Below are 26,335 nucleotides of genomic sequence, written 5' to 3' on the forward strand. Positions count from 1 at the left end.
TTCCTGCCTGGCGATCGCATTGTTGTACGGAGAGCCCTCGGCTGCAGTGGTGATGAGTCATGATTTTGAGTGCAGTGTTCCTCGCCAGATGGAACAACTGGGTACCAGCGGTGCAAGATACGATCAGAGAACGAAGTGGCCTCGCTGAAAAGCCAGGCGACACAAGCTCTGTGACTTTTTCCTTCAGACGCAAGCTACGGTTCGTCAGCAAATTACAATTTCCAGTTTACAAAGGACCAGTTTGTTGAGCGCCGCGTGCCAGGGAAAACCACCACGAGGTGAACTCCAAATTGGTAACTCAAAATCAATCACGCCATACAGTCAACTGCATTCTTGACATCTGGTACAAAAGCAATGAAAAAAATTGGAGACAGATCAAAGCTCTCAACCCACGAAGGCGTCAGTTAGTTACGACTTGGAGCTGGAGTGTGCTTGAGCCAACAGAAGCTCACTGACCACCTGGGCAAAAGCACTCTCATCGTTCGAGACCGTTTGATAGATGGCAGCTCGTTTCGCGACGTCCGTGGCATTTGCAACAACGATCGGGACACCAGCTTTCTTCAGCATGTCTACGTCGTTCTCACTGTCCCCCATAGCAGCAACATTTGCTCGCGTGAGTTCCAAGTGGTCAAGAAGAACTTGCATGCCTGTTGCTTTGGAAATGCCTGCGGGGATGACTTCAAGATTCCATGTCAGCGGACGCACACATTTCACACCCGAACTCAGTTGAGGCTCAAGCGTTGCTCGGAGTTTGTCAGTTGTTTCGTCCGTTCCGTTTATGATGATCTTGTTGAACTTCATCTTTGGAAGCTGGCCTTTTTCAACAACGGTGGGCCTGGGTTCGCCGTACTCCAGATGGAGTCTGAAGTTGAATTCATTCTCTTCTTCGCAATAGATGCCTTGCTCGTTGTAACCGCAAACGCGGTCCCGACAGCCGATCCGGTCCAACGCCTGGAATAGTTGTTCAGCGTCACTCAATTCGATATGCTTCTCGTAAAGGAGCTCCCCCGAAAGGCCGTAGACGACGCTTCCGTTCATGAAAATTCCCGGGCCTTTTCCATGAGGAACCATTCGCTCGTATACCTCGGGACCTATACCATCGATCACGCTTTGCCGCGGCCGCCCTGTAGTCACAACAGGAATGATTCCGTGACTTCGCAAAGATGCGAAAGCAGCGACATTTGCAGCCGATGCTTTGTGGGCGGAGTTGAGGAAAGTCCCATCCATGTCCGTAAGCAGTAGCCGAACTGGATAGTGCCGACGGAGCTGGTTCCAGGTGAAGGGCACCAGATATTTCTCTTCTCCGAAGCCCATCAGACACTCGTCGAAGCAACACGAGAATAAACCGTTCATGTTGGTGGCCGGGGTGATGAACAAAACTGGACTAGTCGAACGCCAACACAAGAGATGCCCTCAAACGTTGTTACCTCGCAAGAGAGGAGAACCGCGAAGGTTGGTACCACCCCGACAAGCGTAGACAAACACTTCGTTACCGACGTTCAGCTTAAAGCTGGCAGGGACCACTTAAGTTGAAGCCAGTCACGTAGCTGTTTCCGCGAGGGAAAAGAGTGAATGAGTGCCCACAGCAGAGTCACAAGAGAACCCCGATTATTCTGTTCTTTTCTGGAGTCGACTGTATGTTTGACATGGGCGGTGTTTAAATGTCCACACTTGGAGCATACGCCAAAATCCTGTAAAAGTATATAACTCAATGGCCAATGGTTTAAGCGTCTTCATCATTCGAACGGATGGCATCTCACCTTTCGGCTGCGTCGGCGGCAACGCGAACTAGCCTTCATCACTGACATGAGAGACAATCATTCAGAACAGTGGAGGCATGAACCTTACTAACAATTTTTCGAAAGCGTTTGTTTCCAGCCCCACGTCCACCATAAACTGACACACATATGGTGCTTGGCAGTCAAAGAACGCGTTGCCATTTAGGGGGCCTTTTGTGGCTTGAGGGCTATCACATCCTCTGCGGGCACCTGGTTTAGTGCTCCCTTCTTCTCGTGTGTGGTGTTGCACGTCAGCGAAGACGGACTGGGTGCCCGTAGGTGGAACCGTGGTGAACCAGGCAGTTACCTCAATCTTCGCTAACAGGCAACGATGCAAATAAAAGAGTTCGAGGCTGTCCGGTAGCGACTTGAGAGAAAGGAATATACTTCAAACACTGCTAGACAGCAATCAGTACAAGACCATCGATACATAAAAATATTTAACCAGCCGTATTTATTTGCTTGTACCACAGTGCATAGAGAATCATGAATTGCGTTACGATCACTCAGCAGAGTCTCGAGTCATAGGCGTTGGTTCCTGTTCATTCTCTGGACAAAGCAAGTGTACGGTGCGCATGCCCAAACGCGACACATTCCGCCGCTGATTTTGTACTGCGAAAGCGCTATGCTAGTCTGGATACGTGTACAGTCGATACTTCATTCATATCTGCCGCAACGGTTAGCCTGTATACTCCCGTACGTGCCAGATGTTCTGTTTTTTCACAGAATGAGGGTCTGAAGTTACGATTCACTGGTGCCCAGTGCAAAGTCGCATCAAGTTCTGGTTTTCAGACACAGTGACACAGCTTCTCCCCGCTCCCAATGCTAACTTCACTCTCTGAAAAAGCGCCAAAATTTTAAAAAGCCTTCAACACAAATTCCGATCGACAGCTTTGCACCTGAAAAAGTAGTTGACCATGAAACTGTTCAAGAAACAGTGTTGCGACACTGACAGCATGCCCCAACACAAAAACGAGCACAAACTATTTAAGCACTCGTAAACAAAAACGATTAAAAAACATTTCCTCCTGGAAAACGAAATTAAAATAGATTATACGTCAGTCCTGCGGACTGCAACAAAGCATAGTCACAACTTCTGCGAAGGCGTGATCGTCGTTGGAGACGGTCTCGTAGCTGGCGGCTTGCTTAGCAATTCCAGAAGCATTATTGACTGCAACAGAAATTCCTGATGCACGGAACATCTCGATGTCGTTTTCGCTGTCGCCCATCGTGAGGACGCTGTTGCTTGAGAGGCCGTAGTGATCCAGCAAAACTTTCATTCCAACTGCCTTGGAAATCCCGGTTGGGATAACTTCCAAGTTCCAAGTCAGAGGCCGGACGCACTTTGCGCCTGCTGGCAGCTTGTGTTCAAGACTTGGTCGCAGGTCGTCAATCTCGGGATCCGTTCCGTTGATAATAAGTTTGCTGAACTTCATCTGGTCTAACGTGCCTTCAGGAACAAGCTCAGGCTCGGGCTCTCCGTATTCGATGTGCAGACGCCAGTTGACCTCGTTCTTCTGTTCACAGTAGATTCCTTGAGAATTGTAGCCGCACACCCTGCTTCTCCATCCGAGCTGTTCGACGGTGCTTAAGACTGTGTGGAGCGACTCTGCGTCGATGTGGCGCTCAAAAATGATTTTCCCGTCTGGACCGTAAACGACACTGCCGTTCATAAAGATGCCCGGTCCAGCAGCGTTGTTCATCATGCGTTGAAAAGTTGGTAGCCCAATGCCACTGATGACACTCTGGCGAGGCCGACCTGTTGCAATCACACCAACGATACCGCATCTTCTGAGATTAGCAAACGCCTCAACATTGGGCTTGGATGCGGCGTGAAGCGAGTTCAGAAAGGTGCCGTCCATATCCGTCAAGATCATCTTCACCGGATGATGCTTCGTGAGACACGCTTGGTCCAGACGTCGCAGAGAGCGATTTCTGAGGAGAGCCGTACCCGTTTTCCCATCGAGTTTCGTCTCTGCAAGCTTAGTCGTCGATAAGCCTTCTGACGCGTCTGTCTTGTTGTAGTCACGAGCCATCATCTCAGTGAGCGCTGACATCATGATGTCTTGTTGGAGAATGCTTCACGGAAATCTGATTGAGCAAAAAAATGCCGCGAGTTTCTCTCTCCTGTGAACCCATCCGGGACGGGCTGTATATTAGATCTCCGACGTGTCGCAAGAAGTCGGCTCCACGAAATAACCAAAAAAGGCAAAACAAATATAACTGATTGGCTGTGACCTTCTTGTCTTGGCTGTGATTACCGCCGAAACAAACGACCAAGCTGCACACAAAAAAAGAACGACGAGTCGCGCTTGCAGAAGGCCTTTGTCGCTCACTCAGTATTCCAAAGACAGCGGCACGTGCCTTCGGCCGACCGTGCTCGCTGTCCCGTCTTGTGAAGCCAGCTCTTTACAGACCGCGACTAGCGGAGCATAAATTCCACGACAACCATCACACAGACGCGAGTGAGCTAACAGGGATGACACAGGCGTCATCTTAGGTTGAATATCATCACCATTTTAACACGAGAGGACGCACCCCAAAGGCACCACAGAGATCACCCCCACACAAAGAACATTTGAAAGAAAATAGATCGAGAAAGAACCCCCGCACATCCGTCTGCTTGAGGAGCCACTGGAGCGAGTGGCACAACCAAAATGGATCCGTTATGGAGAACGCAGCAGCCGACAGTTCGTCCTTGCCTCATTAAGCGTTGACACAAATGACGGTTTTGTGTGGTGAACTACGAAGTCTCTTTCGCTGGCAATGTGGAAAATAGTAAAGTAGCTTTGTAGGCGAGATCGTGATACTATACTCATCTGTGGTTGAAGTATTGTGCCACACTTCTCTCTCGCGGAACGACAAAAAGTCCGTTCGTTTGCATACAAAAGCCGGCCGCAGTGGTACCAGAACAAACACGCCTATTTCGGATGCGAGCATTTCCACAGAACCAGGATTCTCTGGAAATGCCTCTCCTGCGCTGCGTTTGCTTCCAGTTGCAACGACGCCTTTGCCGTTTTACATTGGGCGATACAGGATACCTGAACAGCTTTTCATGTTCCAGAGTTCCGTTTCATGTAATCATTTGACTGCCAGACTCCAGGCCACTTGTGAACGCGACACTGGCAATAATCGCGACGTTCGTGATCGAGATCATGTCGTCGCGAGGCTGCATAGAAGCTGCGACAAAAGGGAATGACTCGCGTTTGGGTTTCTGTGAAAAGCTTTGGCTTCATTTCCGTCGCACCTCGTCCAAGATTGCCGTGTAGTTTTTCCCGAAATGGGATTCAACTAGTGCTTTTCCGGAGCCGAACTGTCCTAGGTTGTGGCCCCCGGGGAGTCGGAAAAAAAAGTACGCCGGAACCAATGTAGGCTGTGGGCACATTGTCGAATTTCGTAAGTGGTAGCCCAGCCACGTGTCTTTAAGAAGTGTTGCCGCTGCTGTTAACATGCTATAAGAGCTGCCGAATCTAGTGGAAGCGTTGCCGGTCTCTCTGGCGTTCACCAAGCGGTGAACACAGGCAAATCACCAACGCAGAGCAGGACCCGATCAAAGATCGCCTTTTTGAGATGTTTTTGATGACCGTGCAAGGCCTTTCCTTTTTCGTATCACTGCGTATTGCTCACCTCCACATTACCCTATACCCGTGTCTCTCCACTCGCCGACCTCCCAACTGGTATGCAGGGGGAATGCTTTCTCCTGTATTTCTGCGGTGAATTACCTACGGGGCTGTCCGCTCTGCTGGTCTACGGGATCCTCTTTGAAAGTCTGAAGAATGTGGCGAAGGAATCCAAAGAAGGACGCTCATCGCGAAACGCGTGTCCCTGTGAAGGCCGTTTGCCAGTCTTCAATCAGAAAATTCCCTTGCGCTTCGAAACCTTATTTCTACTACGACAGCAGTAAAGTCAGTGACCACTCGTTTAGTTCGTTGTTTCTATCGAATTTGTCACGAAGGAGAAACAGAGTCGTGGCGAGGCTGCTTGCAGCCTTCAGGTGCCCCGCACTGAAGGCACCCTCTCGTATGGCAGAATCGAGTATCTCTCGTTGCGCTGACGCTTGTACCTGTTTTGGCCAGTCTTCGGTCGCACATCAAAGGTCACAAGAACATTGTTCACGATACGGTTCGAGTAAACACGCACACACACGCATCAGTTCACATAGACAAAAATCGGTGTGTAGTCAACCCATTTACGAATGGACGGAGTCAAAACCGTGGGTCGACCAGTCGCAAGCACTGAACCGAGTGACGCTCGTGTCAACTTGCTGCACGGTTTCTAATCGATCTTCACAGATCCCAACAGCTAGCCGTGTCTCACGATCTCCAAAACGAGAAGCAAGGTCAAATCTGCCGCTTTTGCTCCCCTGGTTCCCTGAATCGTCAGATCAAAAAGACTTTCATGATGTTTGTACAGCCTGTATGTGTGCCCTTCATTCGACGCAGAAAGGCAGGGAAATCCCTGCAGCTTCACACTTGTCCAACAGCAGAGACAGCCGATTGTCGGGAGTCTGCGCTTCGCTCCACTCGTGCACATTCACTGTCACGATCTGCAGAAAAAACAACCACAGGAGAAAGCAGAAACAGATGTATATCGCTGGACAGTCTCGGAACACCACTTACGTTAACATCGTCTTTTTCAGTCATCCAGCAAATCGTGTCTTAAAAAAACACTTGCAAAAATCCTCCAGCTCCTTCCAATCTGCTGTTTCACTATGCTTCGCTGCCGGTTGCGTGGACCGTCCTGTTCCACTCTTTGCCGCTTCCTTTCTCCGGGGTCAGGTCTGGTGTTTCGGCGCCTCTCGACCATCGCGTGAAGACGGTTTCTCACCAATTCAGTCTGGCCCTTCATGAGCACAGAACGTACGCCTTGCACTACGTTAATCAAAGCTCCGCCTCTTCTGTTTTTACCTTTCTGTGTATTTGCCTCCCGTCAGTATCCTCATTCAAGTTTAAAAACCGTACCTTCTTCATTGATACATACCGACGAAATGTTGATACTAGTATAAGGAGCTGCAAATGGAGCAGCCCAGTCCAGAGAAAGCGTACCTGCCACCCACGCTTCTTCAACGCTCGCAGCCTCAGAAGATTCACGCCGGTGTCAAAGTGCGTCGTGCGCCAGCTGGGAAGCGTTTTGAGGCCGTCTTTCTCGCCCAAGACAAGCAACCCAAATCGCTTCTCTTCAAACTTCCCGCGGGTCCAGGCAGTTTCACCGGGGCGCCGCCCATCCAAGAATTCGAGGTGGACGCACTGCGGCGTCCGCGTCTTCGCCGAGCATGCAAGCAGCGCCTCGTCTGTCTCTGAGCTCGAAGCGAAGGACAGAGCAGACGCATCTCGCACTCCAATCCACGAAGCGACCGTGTCTCGGGCCTTATCAGCCGAACTCCGCGAACGCGCAAAGTCGTCCTCAGGGCTGCAAGGGACGAAGGACCGACTGCGGATGCCTGCTGAGAGAAGAAGGCCTGAAAAAGAACAATCGAGGCCGAAGTGCTCACAGGGTTGAGAGCCGAAAGCACGCATGCGACTCAGGGTGATATGAAAAAAACGAATTACAAAAGAGCACAAAGTCGACAAGTGGCAAAAACCTAGAATCAAGAACCAACGACCTCCGACACTCACGTCTACGGCCCTTCGTTTCCCACGCGTGTCTATAATGATCCAATTTGTTGCCCGGATTCTTTCGATTCGTTCGCCCACCGTCTCTTTCGTTTTATACGTTCCCTCCTGCTTCTTCACACCCGCTTCCCTCCTCTCTCTCCTCTTCACCCCCGAAAGGCCGCAGTTTCATTCTGGCCATCCCCCCTCGCCCTGTTGTCTGTCGCTCATATAACTGGAAAATCTGTTCAGGATCCTGAATTTATCCCATCTTCTCTGTTCGGCTCGAGTTACGCACTACCGCCTCGCGTACCTTGTGCCTCCTGGACAATGGCCAAAAGGGAAGGATCTTGGTCTACGCGGACGTCGACGGCTGCGTTCGCCCAGGCTCGGATGAGGGGGAACTTCGAGGACCGGCGAACTGCATGCGGAACGTCGGCGAGGTAGGTCGCGGCGATTTGCTGGAGAAGAATCAGAGGCTCTCGAATCTGGAAAATCGCGAGGCGATCGTGCTGGCGGATGTCGTCGAGGGCATGCCACTCTTTGAAGGAGGGCGGGGCGAAGGAGGTTTCAGCATCTTCGTCTCTGCCGAGCTCCGCGGGGGCAGCAGCCGCATGCAGTGGAGCTCCAGGAGACACTTTGGACACAACGGGGACGCGGGAAGGCGCAGCCGAAGTCGCAGGCGGCGGTCGAACTTGACAAGCGCGAGGATTGAAAAGGGAGAAGAAGGAGGCGAGATAGCCGGTGCCTGGAAGCCGTGAGAAACGGAACGCATCCCAGGCATCCAGGGCCGGAGGTGGGACGTCGATACACCAGAACAACTTGTCCAAGTAGCTTGTCACATGCGTTTGCTGAACATGCAGATTTGCGACTGCCGCAGACCATAGCATCGCCAGCATGGTCGCACGTCCATACTCGCCTCGGAAGGCGCTGAAGGCACACCAAAACCGAGAAAGAGAAAGCATCACTGAAGGACAATCTGTGAAAACGTGGAATGCCTCTGTTGATCCATTTTGAACTGGTCAGTCCATGCCCATACACGCAGATATACGACAAGTCACATCCATGTATATACATCACGGCATTTTCAACACACATCGGCACACCATATCCATGTGACCCGTTACATTCATAATCTCGTTCTTGCTCCCTGCCTGTTTCTACGTAGGGGTATATATATATATATATATATCTAAATAACACCTATATAAATGGATATACGTAGGCAGATGCATCTTCAAACATACGTGTATAAATGTATGGATCTACATCTACATATATATATATATATAGTGAAAGCAAACCAGAAGATCTGAAGAAAAGCTTCATCTAATGCCTTGAGCGTGGGTAAGTTCGTGCGTTGCCGCTTCCGTGGGAGCGACCGTCTCCAAACTGTCGCGAGTGTCTTCTCAGCTTGAAGACTCTTTTTTCCTGGCCTTCATTTTCGCCCCCCCCCCCTCTCAGCTTGGCAGAGGCGTTTCGTGTCTCCTCGAGTGAAACGGCCCTTTTCGAAGATCGCCTACTTTCCATGGAGAAACACTCTCGCGCTGTTAACATCCCACGCAGAGAGTGACTCTGCTGCGAACTCTGGTCGGAGCGCGTTCGCATAGGCCAACGGGAAGACGAGACTGAGCGACGAGTCGAGGCGCTTGAAGGAGGACCGATCTCGCGACAGCGAGGTGTCTATGCAGATCTGGAAACATGCACAGGCAACTGGAGTCGCGAACCGCTTCGCTGCGCTTGCCGGAAGCAAAGCGAGAACTGAGGTTTCGAAGACATTCAACTCAAAGGCGATGTGAAATCCACCGTGTGCAAGGTCATGGAGAAAACAGGCCTCTTTGAGACACAGAGAAGCGAGTGGTAAGTAGAGCAGCTCGAAGCAGATTCGAGTAGATCGGAAACGCGCCACGAGATGGACCGCTGTGTTGCGTCTTTGCACAGCTCTAGAGCGGAACGAGAAGCGACACTATGAGCTTCGGAAGGCGACAAGCGCCGCCTGCGGTCTGCGAGCGACGCAGCGCTGCTTCAGACCCTTTGCAATCGCAGCATGCGAACAAGATACTTCGAGAGTGGAATAAAGGAGAAAGATCCGCCGTGGCAACAAAGCGCGCAAAGGCTCCGAACGCAGAGGCTGGCGACCCGTGTGCCACCCAGGTCCATCCGTGCGAATTTGTTGTCTCGCCCCGCTTGCGCTTCTGTTTCTCTTCGCCCTGACACTTTCGGCTCCAGTGTCGCGTCCTCTGTCCTCTCGCCGTTTCTCTTTTCCGAGTATTTCGGACGTTTTCCTCACGTACTCGGGTGATTTCTGGGTCGTACACTCGCATGAGTTGCAGGGGGAGGAGCAGCCGCTGGGCGTGGAAGGCCCCCAACTTCTGGACCGTGTGATTAATTTCTGTCAGGCCGTTCTGCACATCGCTGTCGCTGTCGTCGAGCATCTTCTCGCGCAGAGCGAGGGTCAGTCTCTTCGGGGTGAAGTTCGGCGCAGATGCAAAGCCTATCCAAATGAGGAACCATAGCGCCTCCTTGCGCGCAAAAAGAACTCCTGGAATCCAACGAGACAACACACAGGCGCGCCCGCGACCTCTTTCATGAACACTGCTCATGCTCCTCCTTGATGCGGTCCACGTTTCTGTCTGGCTCGCGATACCTCAAAGGCTCAAGGAGGATGCTCAGTCTCTCTCCTGCACCATTCGAGGACTCGCTGCACTGACGCGATCCAGAGACATTCGCACTTCCCCACAAAAGAAACAGACGACACAGTGAACGAGTCCTTCCCCAGACGCATGCGCGCATGCACATGCAGGTGGAAATATGCGTGTGTGCTGAGAAACTCCTTAAAACACAGCCCACATGCAAACGATAGTTGAACGCATATAGCAACCTCCATATTCACATATGTTTCCATCAAGGCATTCATTAAAACTGCTTAGATAAACATATAAAGATACATATATATATATATATATGTATCTTTATATGTTTATGCATACACACATAAGTAGTATGTGTATACCGGGAGAGCTTGACGCAGCCGACGAGACAAGACAGTCCATTGTGACACGGAAGAGAGCAGGCGATGAAGCCTCGGCGTCATCCATGCGCCAGAGAACTCGCATTCTTCAGCTTCACTGAACTGGCACAACTTTTCTCTCGTGTACCTTCTAGAGTTCTGCAGACCGCATCTTCCAGGAAGGGATACAGATGAGTTCGGAGATTGAAGGACGACAGAGAGGTGATGATGTCCCCAAGAGTCAATGCCGAAGCGACTGTGGTGAAAATGTTGGCAGACGTCTGCTCGATGGGTTCTTTCTCTTCGCCTCGCTTGGACAATGCCTTGGGTTTCTCGGTCTGCACGCGTTCTGGCGCTTCAGCAGCTCCTCGGCGGATCTGGCGAAGTGCGTAGAAATGCTGGAGTGTCTCCAAACGCATGCAGAGCGCCTGCGAAAGGTCCCAGAAGGCCCGTGGCGTCCGCGCTGTTCGGTTGCCGATGAGGCCGAGAATGCTATGGAAAATCGAACGACAAAGCAGAGCAAAGACGGAGAAGAAGGAGGCAGAGAAATCCAACACCCGACGCGCATTCTCATGCACAACAACCGGGTCGCGGTCGACACAGCTGACAAATATTCACATACAAATACCCACACACGCAGACAGACACGTATAACTATATAAGTATATATACATATATATTCATACACACACATATATATATATATACATATATATACATGTATATATATATATATATATATATCGCAGGCGGTCTGTGTGGCTTTGTCCGGACAGGACAACAGAGCGTGTGACAGAGACACTGGGGACGGCGAGAGAGCAGTATTGCGGAGAACAAGACCCAAGTCCTTCACTGCCCTTTAGCTCCTTGAATCGCTATATTTTTGCGTGCAGACCTTAGACACTAAGAAATATTGGCACCATGAGAGACTCATTTGTTTGAGGAAGAATGTGAAAAAACTCTTCGCCCACAGGCCGAAAGCACTGCCGTGTATTTAAAATGACATATATTTGTGTATATATGTATATATGCATGTATGTATGCATACTGTTAAATGCGGAGATAGATGCAGAAATAGGGAGTTTATATGTCTACGTATTTGAAGCCACTGAAGACGTTAAAGAATAAATTCGTTGATGGAAAACGAGAAACGATGTCTTCGCTTACAGGCCGGCAGCATTGACGTCGAGTTGAGGCACGAAGCGGCGCATCGCCACAGCAGTTTGGCTCACGAGGTCTCGGTAGGTCGGAAGCTCCAGGTGAGGGTCCAGAGTTCGACAGAGACTAATCATCGTCCGAAGAAAAGCCGGATCGTCGTAGGTGGCAACCTGGAAACAACACAAATGCAAACGTTGTGCGTTTCCCACTCCACTTCCAAAACTTCCAAGATCTCTGCACGATTACACATATACACACATATACATACGCGAACGTATATATAAATATATACTCATAATCACATACAACTATATGCGCTAGTGCAAATACACATGTATATATATACACATATTTGTATTTATATATCAGGGCATTCGATGTACCAGTTTCTATCTATGTCTATTGATGTAATGATTTATCTAAATTTGCCGATTTATCGAGCTGACCGTCTATGTGTATCTATGTTCTCTCGCTTTATAAACAGGTAGATCAGAATGAAGAGTCGTTCAGATATACGTATGACCACTGACGTCGAGTTCACCCGCGCGTCTCGGGCGCATGTTGTCTTTTTTCGATGGCCTCGCGAAGCCGAAATTTCACTTTGTCAAAACTGTGTTTTCTCCCATTGTTAGAGATCGGTGCGAGAAGGTCGGTTGTGGCTGCGTGCGAAAAATCTCGAGAGTGTCTCCTCACATCACTCGCGTCTGAGCGCTATTTTCTCGCATTTGCAAGCGGCGCAGAAATACAGGAAAGCTCTTGGTCAAATGAACCGTTTTGTTCGGTGTTTCGCACACCCGGTGAACATCCGCGCTCTCCCTTCGACACCCGTTATGTAGACAGGCAAGGCTACGTCTCTGGATATATGTAAATATAAATCGCCTTTGCACAGACTACTTCCTCGTGTCTCCTGGGGCACTGACGGGGCCCTGCGAGACGCGGAGACAGACTGTCTCCGCTTCAGGGCGAGAGCGTCTTCTCGAGCTTCTGGACAGACGCTCCCCAAATAGTCAGAATCGCCTCTGGGAGTGAAAACTCTCCTTACAGCTACGCTGAGGCGAGGAAGCGCCGCATCGAAGAAAACTCGAGGGGAAACGCTCGACCGGTGGAGAGCCGCAGTGGCCAGGTACAGCAGAGGGTCACTGATTTTATCGACGCATGCGGTCACCTCCGTCGCATGTTTGTCTGGCAAGAACAGGCCGAACTTGGAACGAAGTGCGTGAAAAATAAGCCTCGCGACAAATGCGAGTGCTGCACAGTTCGAAACTGTTTGACTGCATAGAATGGCGCTAGGTTCGATACTCTGGCCAGCCGACTGAATCTCGTGGTGCACATCAGAGAGAGGTACGTAGCAAGAACGAGTCCCCAAAGCGGTGTGGATCGAGGCAACCTCAGAGAGGCTCCCCCGCCGAAGCTGAAGCGGCGACTGCGCACAGCGAGAACAACGAAGATGCGGACCGCCGGACTGCGGAGAAGCCTGAAACGCGCGCGACTTGGAGACGCAGAGGAAAGGCTTGTCTCACCTATCAGATGTTGCACAGCGAGTCCATAGCGGCCGCACTCGAAGAGAAAGAAGACGAGGTCGTGAGGCCAGAGATGCGTCGCCTCATCGCTGACAACATGCAAAAGTTTTTCGCTGTAGAGCCCCATGCGTCCGAAGCCTCTGAGAATCTCCACCTGCAGATGCGCAGCCCACTGAGTTGGCGACGGCCACCCGTCTCGCGAATCCTTCGACGGTTGGAGAATCAACAGCGTTTCTCCTTTCTCTTCACTAGCGCCTCTTCGGCACCCGCTCCTGACTTCTGCCTCTCCATCTTCTCTCGATGTGAAGTCTTCCTGTTTGTAGGCGTCCACTCCGTCTCCTCCCGCCTCGTTGCTGGCTTCCTCGGCAGTGCGAGTCAGCGAGGAGGACGAAGAGAGCTGAGACAACGGCGAGTCTCCCTGCGCGCTCCCGCTGTAAGCAAGGTCCATGCGTGCTGCCTCTGCATGCTCTGCTGCGTGTGAAGACACCGCAGCCCTGTCCGATCCATCGGCCGGGACTCTGGTTCTTCCTGTCCACTTTTCAAAGGCGTTCTGCATCGCCTTCTCGCTGCCTGCTGCTGCGAGGCGACCCGCTGGAGAAGCGAGAAACTCCTCTCGAGCTGTGCGTACAGCCTGCGCGACTCCCTGACTCTGGGGCGCAAACCAGGCTGAGGAGCACCCAGAAAGAGAGGCAGAAAGAGGACGAGGACGGGGACGAGAAGGAGGAGCCGAGAGAGAGGAAACACAAGAAGAAGAAGCGGCGGAACGCTCGAGAGAAGGAAGCGGTGCAGGCCGTGGAGAAGCGAGAGACGAGAGGAGCTCTCGGCGAATCTGCATTTCGATGTGGATGGCGCTGAAAACAACCGGACAGATACAAAGAGTTTACCTCCTTCAACTGATCATGTGGACGAGGTGGAGCGAGAAAACAGAACTCCACCCACCACACCCAAAAAGACCCACAGAGAAGAAAAGCACAGAAAACCTGCACTGTAAAACAAGAAAGAAATCGGCACCGACACAGGCGAAAAGCGGGAGACACGCGCAAAAATCGTCTGCCGCGTCGCCTATCTCTCCACCCTGACCCATGCGTTTCAATTGGCCTTTCTCACCCTCTCCCTGGCTCGACCTGCTCCCTTCGTTCTCGGCAGTCGCCTACTTCATCACAAGAGGCGCAAAGTGAAGAAGGACCCGTCGCTGCGCTAAGTCGCGAAGCAGAAGAACGATTTCCTTCAGCTCCTCCAGCAGAGACACCGCCAGCACCCAGTCTCGTCTCTCGCGCCCCGACTCCCGACCTCTCACCGAGCCGCCTCCACACAGAGACGAAGAGAGAGAAGAGGAAGAAGAAGATGAAGATGAAGAAGAGGAGGGAGAAGAAGATGAAGAAGAAGATGAAGAAGAAGAGACGGAAGGTGAGGGAACACGGGGAGGCAGAGAGGAGAGGTGCGAATGCGGGGACGATGCCTCAGGCTGCGTGGGCGCAGCTTCGGGTGTCTCCGGAGCTCCTTTCTCGCGCGGTCGCCTTTTTCTCTCCTCTTCAGTCTTTGGCGCATGCAGACGCCTGAAGCGAGACAAGACTTGAAGCGACTGAGAAGTCACTCGCTGCAAATGCGGCAGGAACACAAACGTCAGGTACCGCTCGAAGTCCGTCATCTCGGGTGGGTGACCCTCGCCCCGCTTGAGGTCGTGGAGCCCAACTAGCCACGCCCGCAGAATGCGGCGCCACCGGCTGGCCACCACGGCCAGGAGACGCCGCTGAAACCGCAGATCCGAGAGAAACACAGAAGCCAGAGCCTCGTACGGATGCGAAGTGACACAAACGACTTCACCTGGAGAAAGCGACGAGAGAACCGAAGAGCTGAGAGGCGACAGCGAAACAGAAGAAGAGAGAGACGAAGCCGAAGAAGCAGAAGAAGAAGGGAGAGAAGAAGAAGAAGAAGGGAGAGAAGAAGAAGCAGAAGAAGAAGAAGGGAGAGAAGAAGAAGCAGAAGAAGAAGGGAGAGAAGAAGAAGGAAGAGATGTGTGTTCGTCTTGTGCAAGAAACGCGTCGGCGAATTCCAGTTTCCACAGCGCCGCCAGTTCCCCGTGGTTTCGGTGGTTGCCTCCTGACTCGATTTCTTGTTTTCGTAGCGCCTTCGTCACTTGTCCGAGTAGCGACTCGAGCGACGCATGCGCAGCCATGGCTTCCAGGTGCTTGAGATGACGCGTTTCGCTCTCTTCTCGCGTGCTTTCCTCTCCCTCTTTGGAGGCAAACGATGGGTCGTTCTCTTCCCTCCTCTCTCTCCTTTCTCCCGTCTCTCTCCGCTCTTCCTTCTGCGTGGTCTCTTCACCTGCTGAGCCGTCACGTGCGACCTTTTCCGCGTCGCCCTCTCCGCGTCTCAACTCAACTCCCCTGGCGCTCGCATGACTCAACAGAGAAGCGCCTGCTTCTTCGCTTCTGTCTCCACACCCTGCTCCAGGCGGTTCTCCGACGCCTTCTCTGCGTCCCCCCACAAGTTCAGCGAAGTCGCTGGAGGCGCCTCCGTCGTGAAGCAGAGTCCCGGAGGCCAGGACTGTTGTTGTTGTCTCGGACTCTCTGGCTGCTTCACGGTTGTCGGGAGCCTCGGCAGAGTCACCAGGCTCCAGAGACCCTCGCGGACGCCGACAGCGAGAAGGAACGGCTGCTGAAGGGAGCAGCGAGACACCGGGGAGGGCGGCCAGCTGTCTCAGCACGCTGCGACGAAGTTCTTGTTTCACTTCTTCCTTCTTCTTCCGCTTCTCGAGGCGGCGCTGCCATGCTGGAACTGCCGACGTCGGGGCATCTGGCCTCGCCAGCGCGCTCGCGGTGGAGACGCACGACGCCGACGAAGCCAGAAAAGAGGACGAAGTCAACACACTCGCAGCAGCTGCTGCTGCAGCTCCAAAAGAAGAAGCAGGAGGAGAGGCTACGAGAGAAGAACCGGAAGAAGACGACGAAGGAAGAGGAGCAAGACCAGGTTTGCGAGGTGAAGCACAGTCGACGTCAGCCCCCGGAGCTCCAAAAGCTGAAGGTCGAGAGGAGGTCGAAGACAACGGAAGAGGACTGCGCGGAGGTGCAGGAGGCGCGTCCGAGAGCGAAGAAGCGGCGACGTTTGGTGCCTCTGCAGCACGCGCATGCATGCAACCCAACGAGGAGAAACGACGAGAGGAAAACTTGCAGGAGCAGCCGACTCCAGAAGAAGAGACTCGGACAGAAAGACGGGGAGGAGAAAAGAAGAAAGCAGAGGTGGAGGAGGACGAGGACGACGACGAGGACAGAGGACGGAGAGCAGAGACCGGTGAAGAACGCCACCAGAAAGAATGTGAAAAAGAGGAGGAGCGAAGCAAGTCCGGTCTCAGGGCGGAACGACTTCGTGGCGCTGCTGGAGAGCCGCGACGGAGGGAAGACGCCAGCATGGCAGCATGCACACTCTTGGAGGAAGACAGACCGAGATCAGTGAAGCGTACAGGAGACAGGTGGATTTCTTGTTGTCTCGGCCGGTCCCATCGCGAGGCCCCAGAGACCTGAGGAGGCGAGACAGCCTTTGCAGAGGAAGAGGAAGCGAGAGCGCGACAGGAAGAAGTGAGAATCGACGCGCGAGTAGAACAGGTTCTGGACGCTGCAGAAAACGCCGTCCAGAGAGGAGACTGAGAAGCCAAGCGAGCAGGGAAAGAGCCAGCCGAGAGCTGTCTGTGCATTCCTGTCGAGCGCAGACCTTCGCGCAATGCTCTTTTTCTTTGCAAGGCGTTGTTTCCTCTTTGTGGGGAGTCTCTTTCTTCTGGGGGCCTGCGGCCCCCGAGAGGTCGTGGCCTCATTTTAGGAGATGCTTGCCTGGCACACAGAAAAGCGAAGGAGAAAACCAGGAAGGAAGCTCGTTTTTCCGCGGAAGGCTTCAGAGCTAGCCTAGAGAGCGTCGAGCGAAAGCGCGAGAAGAATCTGCGACTCTTCCGAGAGGAAGAAAGGACGAGGAGGCGGCTTCGCGCTGGGTGTGGCGAGGAGAGAGAAGAGACACCGGGGCGCGCGCCGAGACGACCGCTTCTCTAGAAGAAGTGGAGAGACGAGACGATGTACGGCAGAGGAAGAGGAAAAAGAGGAGAGATCGACATGGCTTTTCTTTGAGGAACTCGAGAGGCAGGAAGGCACAAGAGGAGAGAGGAGGCCAGCATGGCCGACGGAGAGGCAGAAGCGCGTGGACTTTGGAGGCGAAAAGAGTCCTTTCCTTGGCAGCGGAGAACTGGAGAAAAGGATGAGCGAGGAAAAGAGAAAGAACAGCAAAAGAGGCAAGAAAAAGGAGATGCAACGCGAAAAAAAGCGAGAATTCCGGACCCCACATGAAAGAGTCTCGGCGCGAGGAGACAGGAGAGCAAAGGGCCTAGGGTCTCCTTCCCCTCGACACAGCTGGATGCGATGAATCTTTCGGAGCAGTCACTGGCTCCTGTACTTCTGAAAAAGGCGCCATTTCGTAGAAGAAGGCCTTCCTCATCGGAGAGAAAAGCGTCGAGCGTCGCGCTGCATGTGCGCATGCAAGGAAAATTCGAGACAAAATACGCAGCAGACACGGCCAAGCAAGCTGGAAAAAAGGCCACAAGAGAGGGAAAGAGTCTCTTCATTTCGTTTCTTCCTGTCCCCCTCCCATCGTCACTTTCTTTCTGGCTATCCGAAAACGAGTTCAGGGAGGACCTGATGAAAACCTTTTTTTCAGCTCGTGAGCATCTCTCGATAACTAGCTCTGAGTGCTTGGACGATAATTATACCAATGCATCACCCGTTACCGTTGTCTTTTGCGACGGAGAAATGAAGGCCAGTGTGTATTGTCTGGCCGCATTTGTTCTTCAAGCGTCGCGGGCAAGAAAAAGAAAGAGACTTCGGACGCAGCCTCAGAGCGGCGCAGGAGGCGACGAGGAACGGGGCGAGGAGAAGGAAACTCTTTTTCTTTCGAATCAAAGAGTTACAGAAAGTTCCATAAATGCACACTTGGGAAAAAAGCGAGAGAGGTGGAGGAAGCCACAGGCCTTGTCCGAACAGAGAAACGCTGCAGCAGACGAGAGAAACAAATGCAGCTCCGGCTGTCAGGCGTCTTGTTTTCGCCAGTCAACGGCGCTCGGCCTCCCCCTGCCCTTCCGACAGTCACAAGACTTGAAAAGCGAACGCGGCGAGGAAGATATGGCAGAACGCAGACGCACAGGGCTGCCCGAACATGTAAAAACGACTTCTCTTTTTCACAAGAGACGGCCCCCGCCATCAAACGAATTGACACTCACATCTAGAGGTATATACTACATTCGTCGTCACATATTATATACATATATACATATATACATATATACATATATATATATATATATACATATGTGTGTATACATATGCAGATAGGCTGGTACATTTCTAGAACGAGATGTACCAAGATGTGGACCTGATATCTTTGTAAAAACCATGTCACAGACGTATTTTACAAACAGATATCAATACTCCACATGATAGATAGATCTACGTATGTAGATGAGTCTGCACACATTTGCCTGTGTCCGTAGAGCTGACACTGCACCGAGGATTTTCCCCGACGAGCCGAATTCGCGGAAGGGAATGAGTGTCTCTTTTCTTTCGAAGACAAACGATTCGCTTTGTATCTTCTCCACGAGCCTTTCTGCGAGACTGTCTTGCCCAGCATGGCACTAAACGCGTGTATGTTCAGTTCTCGACAAAAGCTACGAACAGACATGGACCTCGACGCGACTTGCTGCTTAGCCTCAAACGTGGAAAGACGTCCCCTTGAGCGCCCTCCCTCCTTCTACTGGAACAAAAGCCCCTCAAGCCACGCTCCCCGTCGGCCCCTCTCAGCGGCGCTCCTCGCCTGGGAGTATTCGGCTTATATTCGGTGACAAAACTCTCGCGCCGCACAAGAGATTTCTCAGCAGGTGGCCGGAAGAATTTGCTCAGCCGAGATCTGCAGGGAGCTCCTGGTAAGGAAGCCAGCGCTCTGTGTTTCTCGCGTCTGCCGCCTCTCTACAGGGAGGAAGCTTCGCGGGCGTCGTCGTGACAGCGATCTGATCTACTCGTTATGTAGTAGATTAAAAGGAATACCGATCTCTACAGAGAGTTTTTACGGTCCTAAACATCTCTTCAGTCAGTCGATGCTGCCGTCTACCTCGACGTCGAGTGCTGCCTACAGAAATTCAACTTTGAAAGGTGGAAAGTTCTGTGTTCAACAAGACACACCGGAGCCCACAATGAGAAGTCGAAACTGAAGCTACACCCGAAAAAGGTACGAGTCTCGAGTTTCTCGCTCTTCTTGCTCTCTTCCCCTCTCTCTGATCGATTTACAGTCCTTTTTCTTCTGCTCCTTCACCTGCCTGATTTTACGGCTGTGTCCTCTTCGGCGCCCCCCCATTTTCTTTCCTGCTCTTCTCCCTCCGCTCTGCTTTCTTCGCTCGATTCTTCTTCGCCGTTTTTTTCTTCTCTGCTCTCTTCTCTCCTTGGTTCTTCTTTGCATGTCACGCTTTTCTCTGCTTTTCGTTCGCAGATGCATGCAACTGTCCGCAAGCAGAGAGACGTTGAGGATGCACTCTCCACCGCGTTTCTTCTGCCAGATCTCTCTGTCGCATCTCTTCCAACAAATCAAAGTTTCGGGTGTCGGTACGCTGGGCACCGCTCTCGCGAACTCCTTTTCTCGACAGTGTCGACTTCTGCTTCTTCGCCATCTTCACTCCTCAAGAACAGCTTCTACCACGTCTGGATCGGGGTCGTCGGCCAGCTTCTTCTTCATTTTCTGCAGCCACTCCGAAGGCTGAAAACAGACCAGTACAAGCAAATACCCAGCAGATCTGCGTCTCGGAGCTTTATGTCTCACTTGCTCTTCCATTTCACGACAGAGGCTCCCTGACACAAACACTCCGAATCGACTTTCTCCGCCTCGCCCCACTGCCTTCCTCGCTTTTTCTTCCTCTCGCGAAACAGACTCCTCAAAAAGGAGACCAGCCGCCTGCGCAAATGTGTGAAGCGACAGGCAGTTCGAGCGACTTTATCTTTTGCGTGCAATCCCTGCTGATACCACCGGGACTTGAAGATACTCTTATTCGAGCAAACGTTTTGAAGCATTCCAAACAAGACGTTCTCTGCCCTCTCGCTTTCGTCGACAGTTTTCGCGCATTCGAGAACATCACTTGAACTTTTTCCCCGTCTGTCTCGCTTCCAGAAAGCCTCAGGTCTGGTCCTGCAAAGCATCTGGCCACTGTGGAGGACTCCGCGTCTCCCGAAGATGTTGTCTTCTTCTCCCTTCGTACTTTCGCTGCCGGCCTTGCCTCTCCACTTGGCGAGCACGCGCAAGAAGCTTTCGCGCGTCTTTTCCTTCCTCTTTCCACGACTTCTCTGTTCTTTCCAGCAGGTGACATTCGCCTGTTTGCCGTCGGAAGAATTACACCGCCATCCACGTTGGAGTTATCTTCTTCCCTCTCGCCCTGCCCCCTCTTCTCTCTCCCTCCCTCGCGCGTCCGCACTGCCTGTCACTTCTCTCCGGTGTTCGTTCCCTCCACCTTTTCTTCATTCATCCTTCCACCGCGACATTCATCGCCGAGACTTTACGTCGTCGTATCGTTCTCAGTTGTGTTGGACCTCTGCGACTTTCCCCGTCTCCTCTCTCACCTTCTGCACCCTCTGCTCCGCATGAACGCAGGTCTCGAGCGGAGGCAAGACTCAACGGGAGACGAACTTTAGTCTACAGTCCCCAGAACGACCTCGCACAAACGTTTTTCTGGAAGAAGTTCAGTTCACAGAACGAACGTCCACGCAACTTTCTCCGACGTTTCGCTGACTCACCACGACACTTGGGGCATGCCCGGCTGCTTCATAAGCCAGGAGAATTTGAATTGCCTTCGCCGCTGCGTATCTGCCAAGGAGAAAGCGAGAGGTCCTGAAAAACCTTCTGTGAAAAAGGAGCTTTCTTCCTCACGTCACGTTACCTCTTCTACGTCTTGTTCTTTTCTTCACACAGCTTCGTGTCTCTTCTCTCCAGCAACTTCTGCCATCACCTCTCTTTACATCGCTCTTGATGCATCCTCCTCTTCTTCATCTCCCTTTCTCCCTTTCTTTCGCTGCTTCTCTCTGCCCTTCTTCCTCCTCTTCATCTCCCTTTCTCCCTTTCTTTCGCTGCTTCTCTCTGCCCTTCTTCCTCCTCTTCATCTCCCTTTCTCCCTTTCTTTCTCTGCTTCTCTCTGCCCTTCTTCCTCCTCTTCATCTCCCTTTCTCCCTTTCTTTCGCTGCTTCTCTCTGCCCTTCTTCCTCCTCTTCATCTCCCTTTCTCCCTTTCTTTCTCTGCTTCTCTCTGCCCTTCTTCCTCCTCTTCATCTCCCTTTCTCCCTTTCTTTCGCTGCTTCTCTCTGCCCTTCTTCCTCCTCTTCATCTCCCTTTCTCCCTTTCTTTCTCTGCTTCTCTCTGCCCTTCTTCCTCCTCTTCATCTCCCTTTCTCCCTTTCTTTCTCTGCTTCTCTCTGCCCTTCTTCCTCCTCTTCATCTCCCTTTCTCCCTTTCTTTCGCTGCTTCTCTCTGCCCTTCTTCCTCCTCTTCATCTCCCTTTCTCCCTTTCTTTCGCTGCTTCTCTCTGCCCTTCTTCCTCCTCTTCATCTCCCTTTCTCCCTTTCTTTCGCTGCTTCTCTCTGCCCTTCTTCCTCCTCTTCATCTCCCTTTCTCCCTTTCTTTCGCTGCTTCTCTCTGCCCTTCTTCCTCCTCTTCATCTCCCTTTCTCCCTTTCTTTCGCTGCTTCTCTCTGCCCTTCTTCCTCCTCTTCATCTCCCTTTCTCCCTTTCTTTCGCTGCTTCTCTCTGCCCTTCTTCCTCCTCTTCATCTCCCTTTCTCCCTTTCTTTCGCTGCTTCTCTCTGCCCTTCTTCCTCCTCTTCATCTCCCTTTCTCCCTTTCTTTCTCTGCTTCTCTCTGCCCTTCTTCCTCCTCTTCATCTCCCTTTCTCCCTTTCTTTCGCTGCTTCTCTCTGCCCTTCTTCCTCCTCTTCATCTCCCTTTCTCCCTTTCTTTCTCTGCTTCTCTCTGCCCTTCTTCCTCCTCTTCATCTCCCTTTCTCCCTTTCTTTCTCTGCTTCTCTCTGCCCTTCTTCCTCCTCTTCATCTCCCTTTCTCCCTTTCTTTCTCTGCTTCTCTCTGCCCTTCTTCCTCCTCTTCATCTCCCTTTCTCCCTTTCTTTCGCTGCTTCTCTCTGCCCTTCTTCCTCCTCTTCATCTCCCTTTCTCCCTTTCTTTCTCTGCTTCTCTCTGCCCTTCTTCCTCCTCTTCATCTCCCTTTCTCCCTTTCTTTCTCTGCTTCTCTCTGCCCTTCTTCCTCCTCTTCATCTCCCTTTCTCCCTTTCTTTCTCTGCTTCTCTCTGCCCTTCTTCCTCCTCTTCATCTCCCTTTCTCCCTTTCTTTCTCTGCTTCTCTCTGCCCTTCTTCCTCCTCTTCATCTCCCTTTCTCCCTTTCTTTCTCTGCTTCTCTCTGCCCTTCTTCCTCCTCTTCATCTCCCTTTCTCCCTTTCTTTCTCTGCTTCTCTCTGCCCTTCTTCCTCCTCTTCATCTCCCTTTCTCCCTTTCTTTCTCTGCTTCTCTCTGCCCTTCTTCCTCCTCTTCATCTCCCTTTCTCCCTTTCTTTCTCTGCTTCTCTCTGCCCTTCTTCCTCCTCTTCATCTCCCTTTCTCCCTTTCTTTCTCTGCTTCTCTCTGCCCTTCTTCCTCCTCTTCATCTCCCTTTCTCCCTTTCTTTCTCTGCTTCTCTCTGCCCTTCTTCCTCCTCTTCATCTCCCTTTCTCCCTTTCTTTCTCTGCTTCTCTCTGCCCTTCTTCCTCCTCTTCATCTCCCTTTCTCCCTTTCTTTCTCTGCTTCTCTCTGCCCTTCTTCCTCCTCTTCATCTCCCTTTCTCCCTTTCTTTCTCTGCTTCTCTCTGCCCTTCTTCCTCCTCTTCATCTCCCTTTCTCCCTTTCTTTCGCTGCTTCTCTCTGCCCTTCTTCCTCCTCTTCATCTCCCTTTCTCCCTTTCTTTCTGCGCCTCTCCTCCTGCTTGTCGTCTTTGCCGTTTTCTCACCGAGTTTGAGGAATTCGATCGTCGGCGATGCGTTCGAGCAGCGGAGCAAAGACGAGATGCCACACCTCCTTCGAGTAGAGACGTTGGAGACCCTGGAAAAAAGAGGAAAAGTTCGTACAGAAATCCCTTTGCGCCGCGTGGATATATAAACGACGAATCAAACAAGAACAAGATTTTCTGAGACGCGCGTCGGCAGATAGCCGAATCATAAGTTGCAAGAAAACAGACTCGAAGAAGACAAACCCCCTGCGCGTCTCTTTCTCCGCCTTCCCGACGTTCCTCTCTTCTCTCCACTGCGCTTCTACAATTAAACAACGAACTTGCCTTATCTTTCTTACTTCACCTGGGTCTCTCTACTCCAGTCTTCGAGGGACTCCGATGGAATAAACGGCCATTTTTTTCTTTCTCTTTCTTTCTGCCTCGACGTGCTCTCGCAGTCCTACCAAAACATAGCGAGAAACCTCGCCTCGAACGAAGGAGCGACTGTCGTCTCTCAGCTGTTCGAGGACCGGAACAAGCTTCTCCAACAGAGCTTCTCTCGCGAGTCGCGTTGCATGCAGACTCTCTTCGCGCGCCCGATCTCCCGAGATCGCGTCGTCTTCTCGGCCTCGCGCTCGCGCCGCCTCCAGGAGATGGTCCTTCTCCGGACGGACCTAAGAAAGCAGAGACCGGCAACTCTTGGAAAGTCGTCTAAAAAAGAAGAAGGGGGGCATTTGGAAGCAGAAGGACATCCGGAAAAAAGACGAGGAGGAACAGACGAAAACGGGGAAACTCGAAGAAAGAAGTCGAGGAGAGCGAGCGACACACAGCGCGAGCGAGAGCAGAGACAGAGAACGAGAGACGGCTTGCGACAAGCGGAAGAAAAAAGAGGAAGAGACAAAAAGAAACTCAAGAGGACTCAAAAGGGAAGAGAGAAGAGAACCGAGGAGACGATGAAGAAGATGCGGGGCGATAACGGGAGAAACAGTCAGGGGAGGAGCTGCTGAGGGAGAAATGAAGACGTAGGAGAAAACAGATCAGAAGAAGAAGCGAGACAGAGAACAAGGGGAACGGCAGAGGAGACGAACAGATACGGGAGAAGAAAAAGAAATGACGAAACTGTGAGGGGGAAATGAAGAAGGAGAGATGACGGCTAAAAGAAGGTGGAGGAAGCGAAAATACGGCGAGACGGCGAAGACGGTGTCGAAAAGAGAACAGACAGGCAAAGCAAGGTTGGTGGGCGAAGCCTTACATTCATCACGAGTTGTTCGATGGCGGCAGGGCCTTCCTGACGAACAGCCCAAACTGCGAAGGACATCAGAAGAAAAGAACTGCAAAATTCGCTCTTCGTCGCTACCCTCTCTCACTTCGAAAAAAACAAACAGGACCTCAATCAGCTCGCTCGTCTTTCATCGCTCTACACATGCATATGCACACATACATATATTTATATATATATATATATTTATATATTTATGTGTAGGTGTGCGTGCATCAAGTCGACCTGTCTCAACAGACGACTGTGTTTAGATTCACAGTTTTCCAGCTGGAGAGTGAACAACATGTTCATCGGCTGTTACCGACAGAGACACAAAAACACAGTGGAAGCACCCCTCTCTGTATCTCTCGCGTTCTCTTTGTCTCGCATGTCTGTTTCCGTGGAGATCCAACACTCGAGCGGCAGCAACGTTCGCGCATGCGTCGGCGTTTTTCTATTTGTAGCTTCTCTGTGGATGCAGCTGCGAGAACTTTCTCTGTCGCCACTGACCGTCGTCTTGCAAGAGCTGGAGGAGGAGCAGCCAGAGCTGCGTCGATGTCTCTTCGTCGACTTCCTGAAAAAGGAATCTCGTGGAGAGACATTGAAGAACTCAGGGCGCATTCCAAAATCCTACGAAGCAAAGAAGCTTCCCCTAGAGGAAACGGAAAAGACCTTTCGCCAAGGCATTCGACCACAGTGTGCGTCCAGTGAAACGTTTCTGCAGCTGCAGAGCACAAGCGACTCAACTCTCTGAATCACAAGGACCCAAAGAAGGTAAAAGGATGGAGGCTTCCAGGGAAATTCGGCAAGTTCGCCAGATCCCTTGAGTGCCTAAAAAAGGTTTCTAGGAGACAACGAAATTCGAAGAGACGCCGCGGAAACCTGGAAACGCCCACAAGGAGACTCGAAGCAGGGAGCTCGCGTCTCCTCGGTTCCCCGTCCTCGCCTTCCCTGCCTTTCCACGGCCGCGCAAGACGCGGGCATCCCCGGGCGCCTGCAGCTCCGCTCTCACGATCTGCAGACACCGTTTCACCATGAAGGACACCGGGCAGAAGAAAGGCAGAGAAACGACGAGCACACGAAACCGCGAAAGCGACGCCCTCAACAAAGCTCTGTGGAGGGAGTCTGCGTCTGAGGGAGACGCGTTGACTTCTCAAGCGCGTCCTCTCGTTCAAGAAGTTGCACCCAAACGGACTGCGCACCGTGCATGCGCGACCAGCCGCCTTCACTGCAGCGCCGACTGAGCTGTCTGTGACCCTCCTCTCAGTGCGAGTGTCGAACGGCGGCGGCGAACTCTTTTCTCCCGTGAGCTCAGAGCCTCGTTTCTTAGGGGAAAGGATCGGAATCCGCCGCTTGAGAAGAAGACGCAGCGCCGTCCGGACAACGAATAAGCGGTCCGTTACCGACTCAGAAGTCGGAAGAAAGACAGGAGCTGCTGCGGAGAGCCGAGCCTGTGTAGGCGTGGAACGCCTGAACGCTGGAAACGAGAGGGAGCGAGGCGGAGCGCCTGTCCAAAGCTCTCGCGAGAAAGGAAGGATCCACGAGACCAAGCGTCGGACGAGGCTCATCGGCCTGACGCGTTCGCTTCTCTCGACGAAAGAACCTACCGGCAGAAGAAGAAGAAGAGGAAGCTGCTGAAGGACGCAAGCGCGGACTCTCCACCGCGAGGAAGGCAGATTCACCAGCATGTCCAAGCGAGTGAGTAGCACCTGAAGAAACCGACCGACATCGCCACGCAAACAAATTTCACAGCTGCACTCCTTTCTCACTGCGACTCCTTGAACAGACATCCGCAGGCACTCGCCCCTATATATATATATATATATGTGAGCGCATGCATATGGCTGTATTTTCGTGCATGTGCACGGAGAGAGGAGGGGTTGTGTGTGAACTGTTCGGTGACCAGACACCCCAGATAACGCCGCGCAGGCACATGTTCGCATCTGTACAAATATATATATATATATATATACATATATATATGTATATATCTATG

The 26,335-nt window shown here is 52.0% G+C and overlaps 4 protein-coding genes across 4 annotated transcripts in view; all 4 read right to left on the reverse strand.

Moving 5' to 3' along the window:
* Window positions 1–408: 408 nt before the first annotated feature.
* On the reverse strand, window positions 409–1,353 carry TGME49_229320 (Cof family hydrolase subfamily protein; the record flags this gene model as incomplete). Its single annotated transcript, XM_002367835.1, has 1 exon — window positions 409–1,353. The coding sequence occupies one exon, from the start codon at window positions 1,351–1,353 to the stop codon at window positions 409–411; it is 945 nt and encodes a 314-aa protein (XP_002367876.1).
* Window positions 1,354–2,516: 1,163 nt separating this feature from the next.
* TGME49_229330 (Cof family hydrolase subfamily protein) lies at window positions 2,517–4,094 on the reverse strand. Its single transcript, XM_002367836.1, has one exon. The coding sequence runs from the start codon at window positions 3,836–3,838 to the stop codon at window positions 2,837–2,839; it is 1,002 nt and encodes a 333-aa protein (XP_002367877.1). The 5' UTR covers window positions 3,839–4,094; the 3' UTR covers window positions 2,517–2,836.
* A 1,729-nt stretch (window positions 4,095–5,823) lies between these two features.
* On the reverse strand, window positions 5,824–16,865 carry TGME49_229340 (hypothetical protein; the record flags this gene model as incomplete). The annotated part of the gene is made up of 10 exons (XM_002367837.2): window positions 5,824–6,324; window positions 6,824–7,236; window positions 7,683–8,299; window positions 8,893–9,062; window positions 9,664–9,911; window positions 10,528–10,871; window positions 11,547–11,707; window positions 12,580–12,719; window positions 13,058–13,908; window positions 14,212–16,865. 10 exons carry the CDS (start codon window positions 16,863–16,865, stop codon window positions 6,208–6,210), a joined length of 5,715 nt encoding a protein of 1,904 aa, XP_002367878.2. The 3' UTR covers window positions 5,824–6,207.
* A 2,343-nt stretch (window positions 16,866–19,208) lies between these two features.
* TGME49_229350 (HEAT repeat-containing protein) overlaps window positions 19,209–26,335 on the reverse strand; it is a gene marked incomplete at its 5' end in the record, with an annotated part of 13,534 nt that continues 6,407 nt past the window's right edge. Inside the window, 7 exons of the mRNA XM_018780228.1 lie at window positions 19,209–19,834; window positions 20,863–20,932; window positions 23,103–23,194; window positions 23,546–23,755; window positions 24,334–24,386; window positions 24,850–24,913; window positions 25,947–26,048. Of these exons, the coding sequence (XP_018636914.1) occupies window positions 19,751–19,834; window positions 20,863–20,932; window positions 23,103–23,194; window positions 23,546–23,755; window positions 24,334–24,386; window positions 24,850–24,913; window positions 25,947–26,048 (675 nt within the window). The 3' untranslated portion in view covers window positions 19,209–19,750. The remainder of the gene's footprint in view (window positions 19,835–20,862; window positions 20,933–23,102; window positions 23,195–23,545; window positions 23,756–24,333; window positions 24,387–24,849; window positions 24,914–25,946; window positions 26,049–26,335) is intronic.

Source organism: Toxoplasma gondii, chromosome VIII (genome assembly GCF_000006565.2).
Source record: "Toxoplasma gondii ME49 chromosome VIII, whole genome shotgun sequence".
In the NCBI taxonomy this organism is placed as follows: domain Eukaryota; phylum Apicomplexa; class Conoidasida; order Eucoccidiorida; family Sarcocystidae; genus Toxoplasma; species Toxoplasma gondii.

Coding starts and splice junctions, on each gene's coding strand:
- TGME49_229330 (XM_002367836.1), bottom strand. CDS start 3,838: ATGATGTCAGCGCTCACTGAGATGATGGCTCGTGACTACAACAAGACA.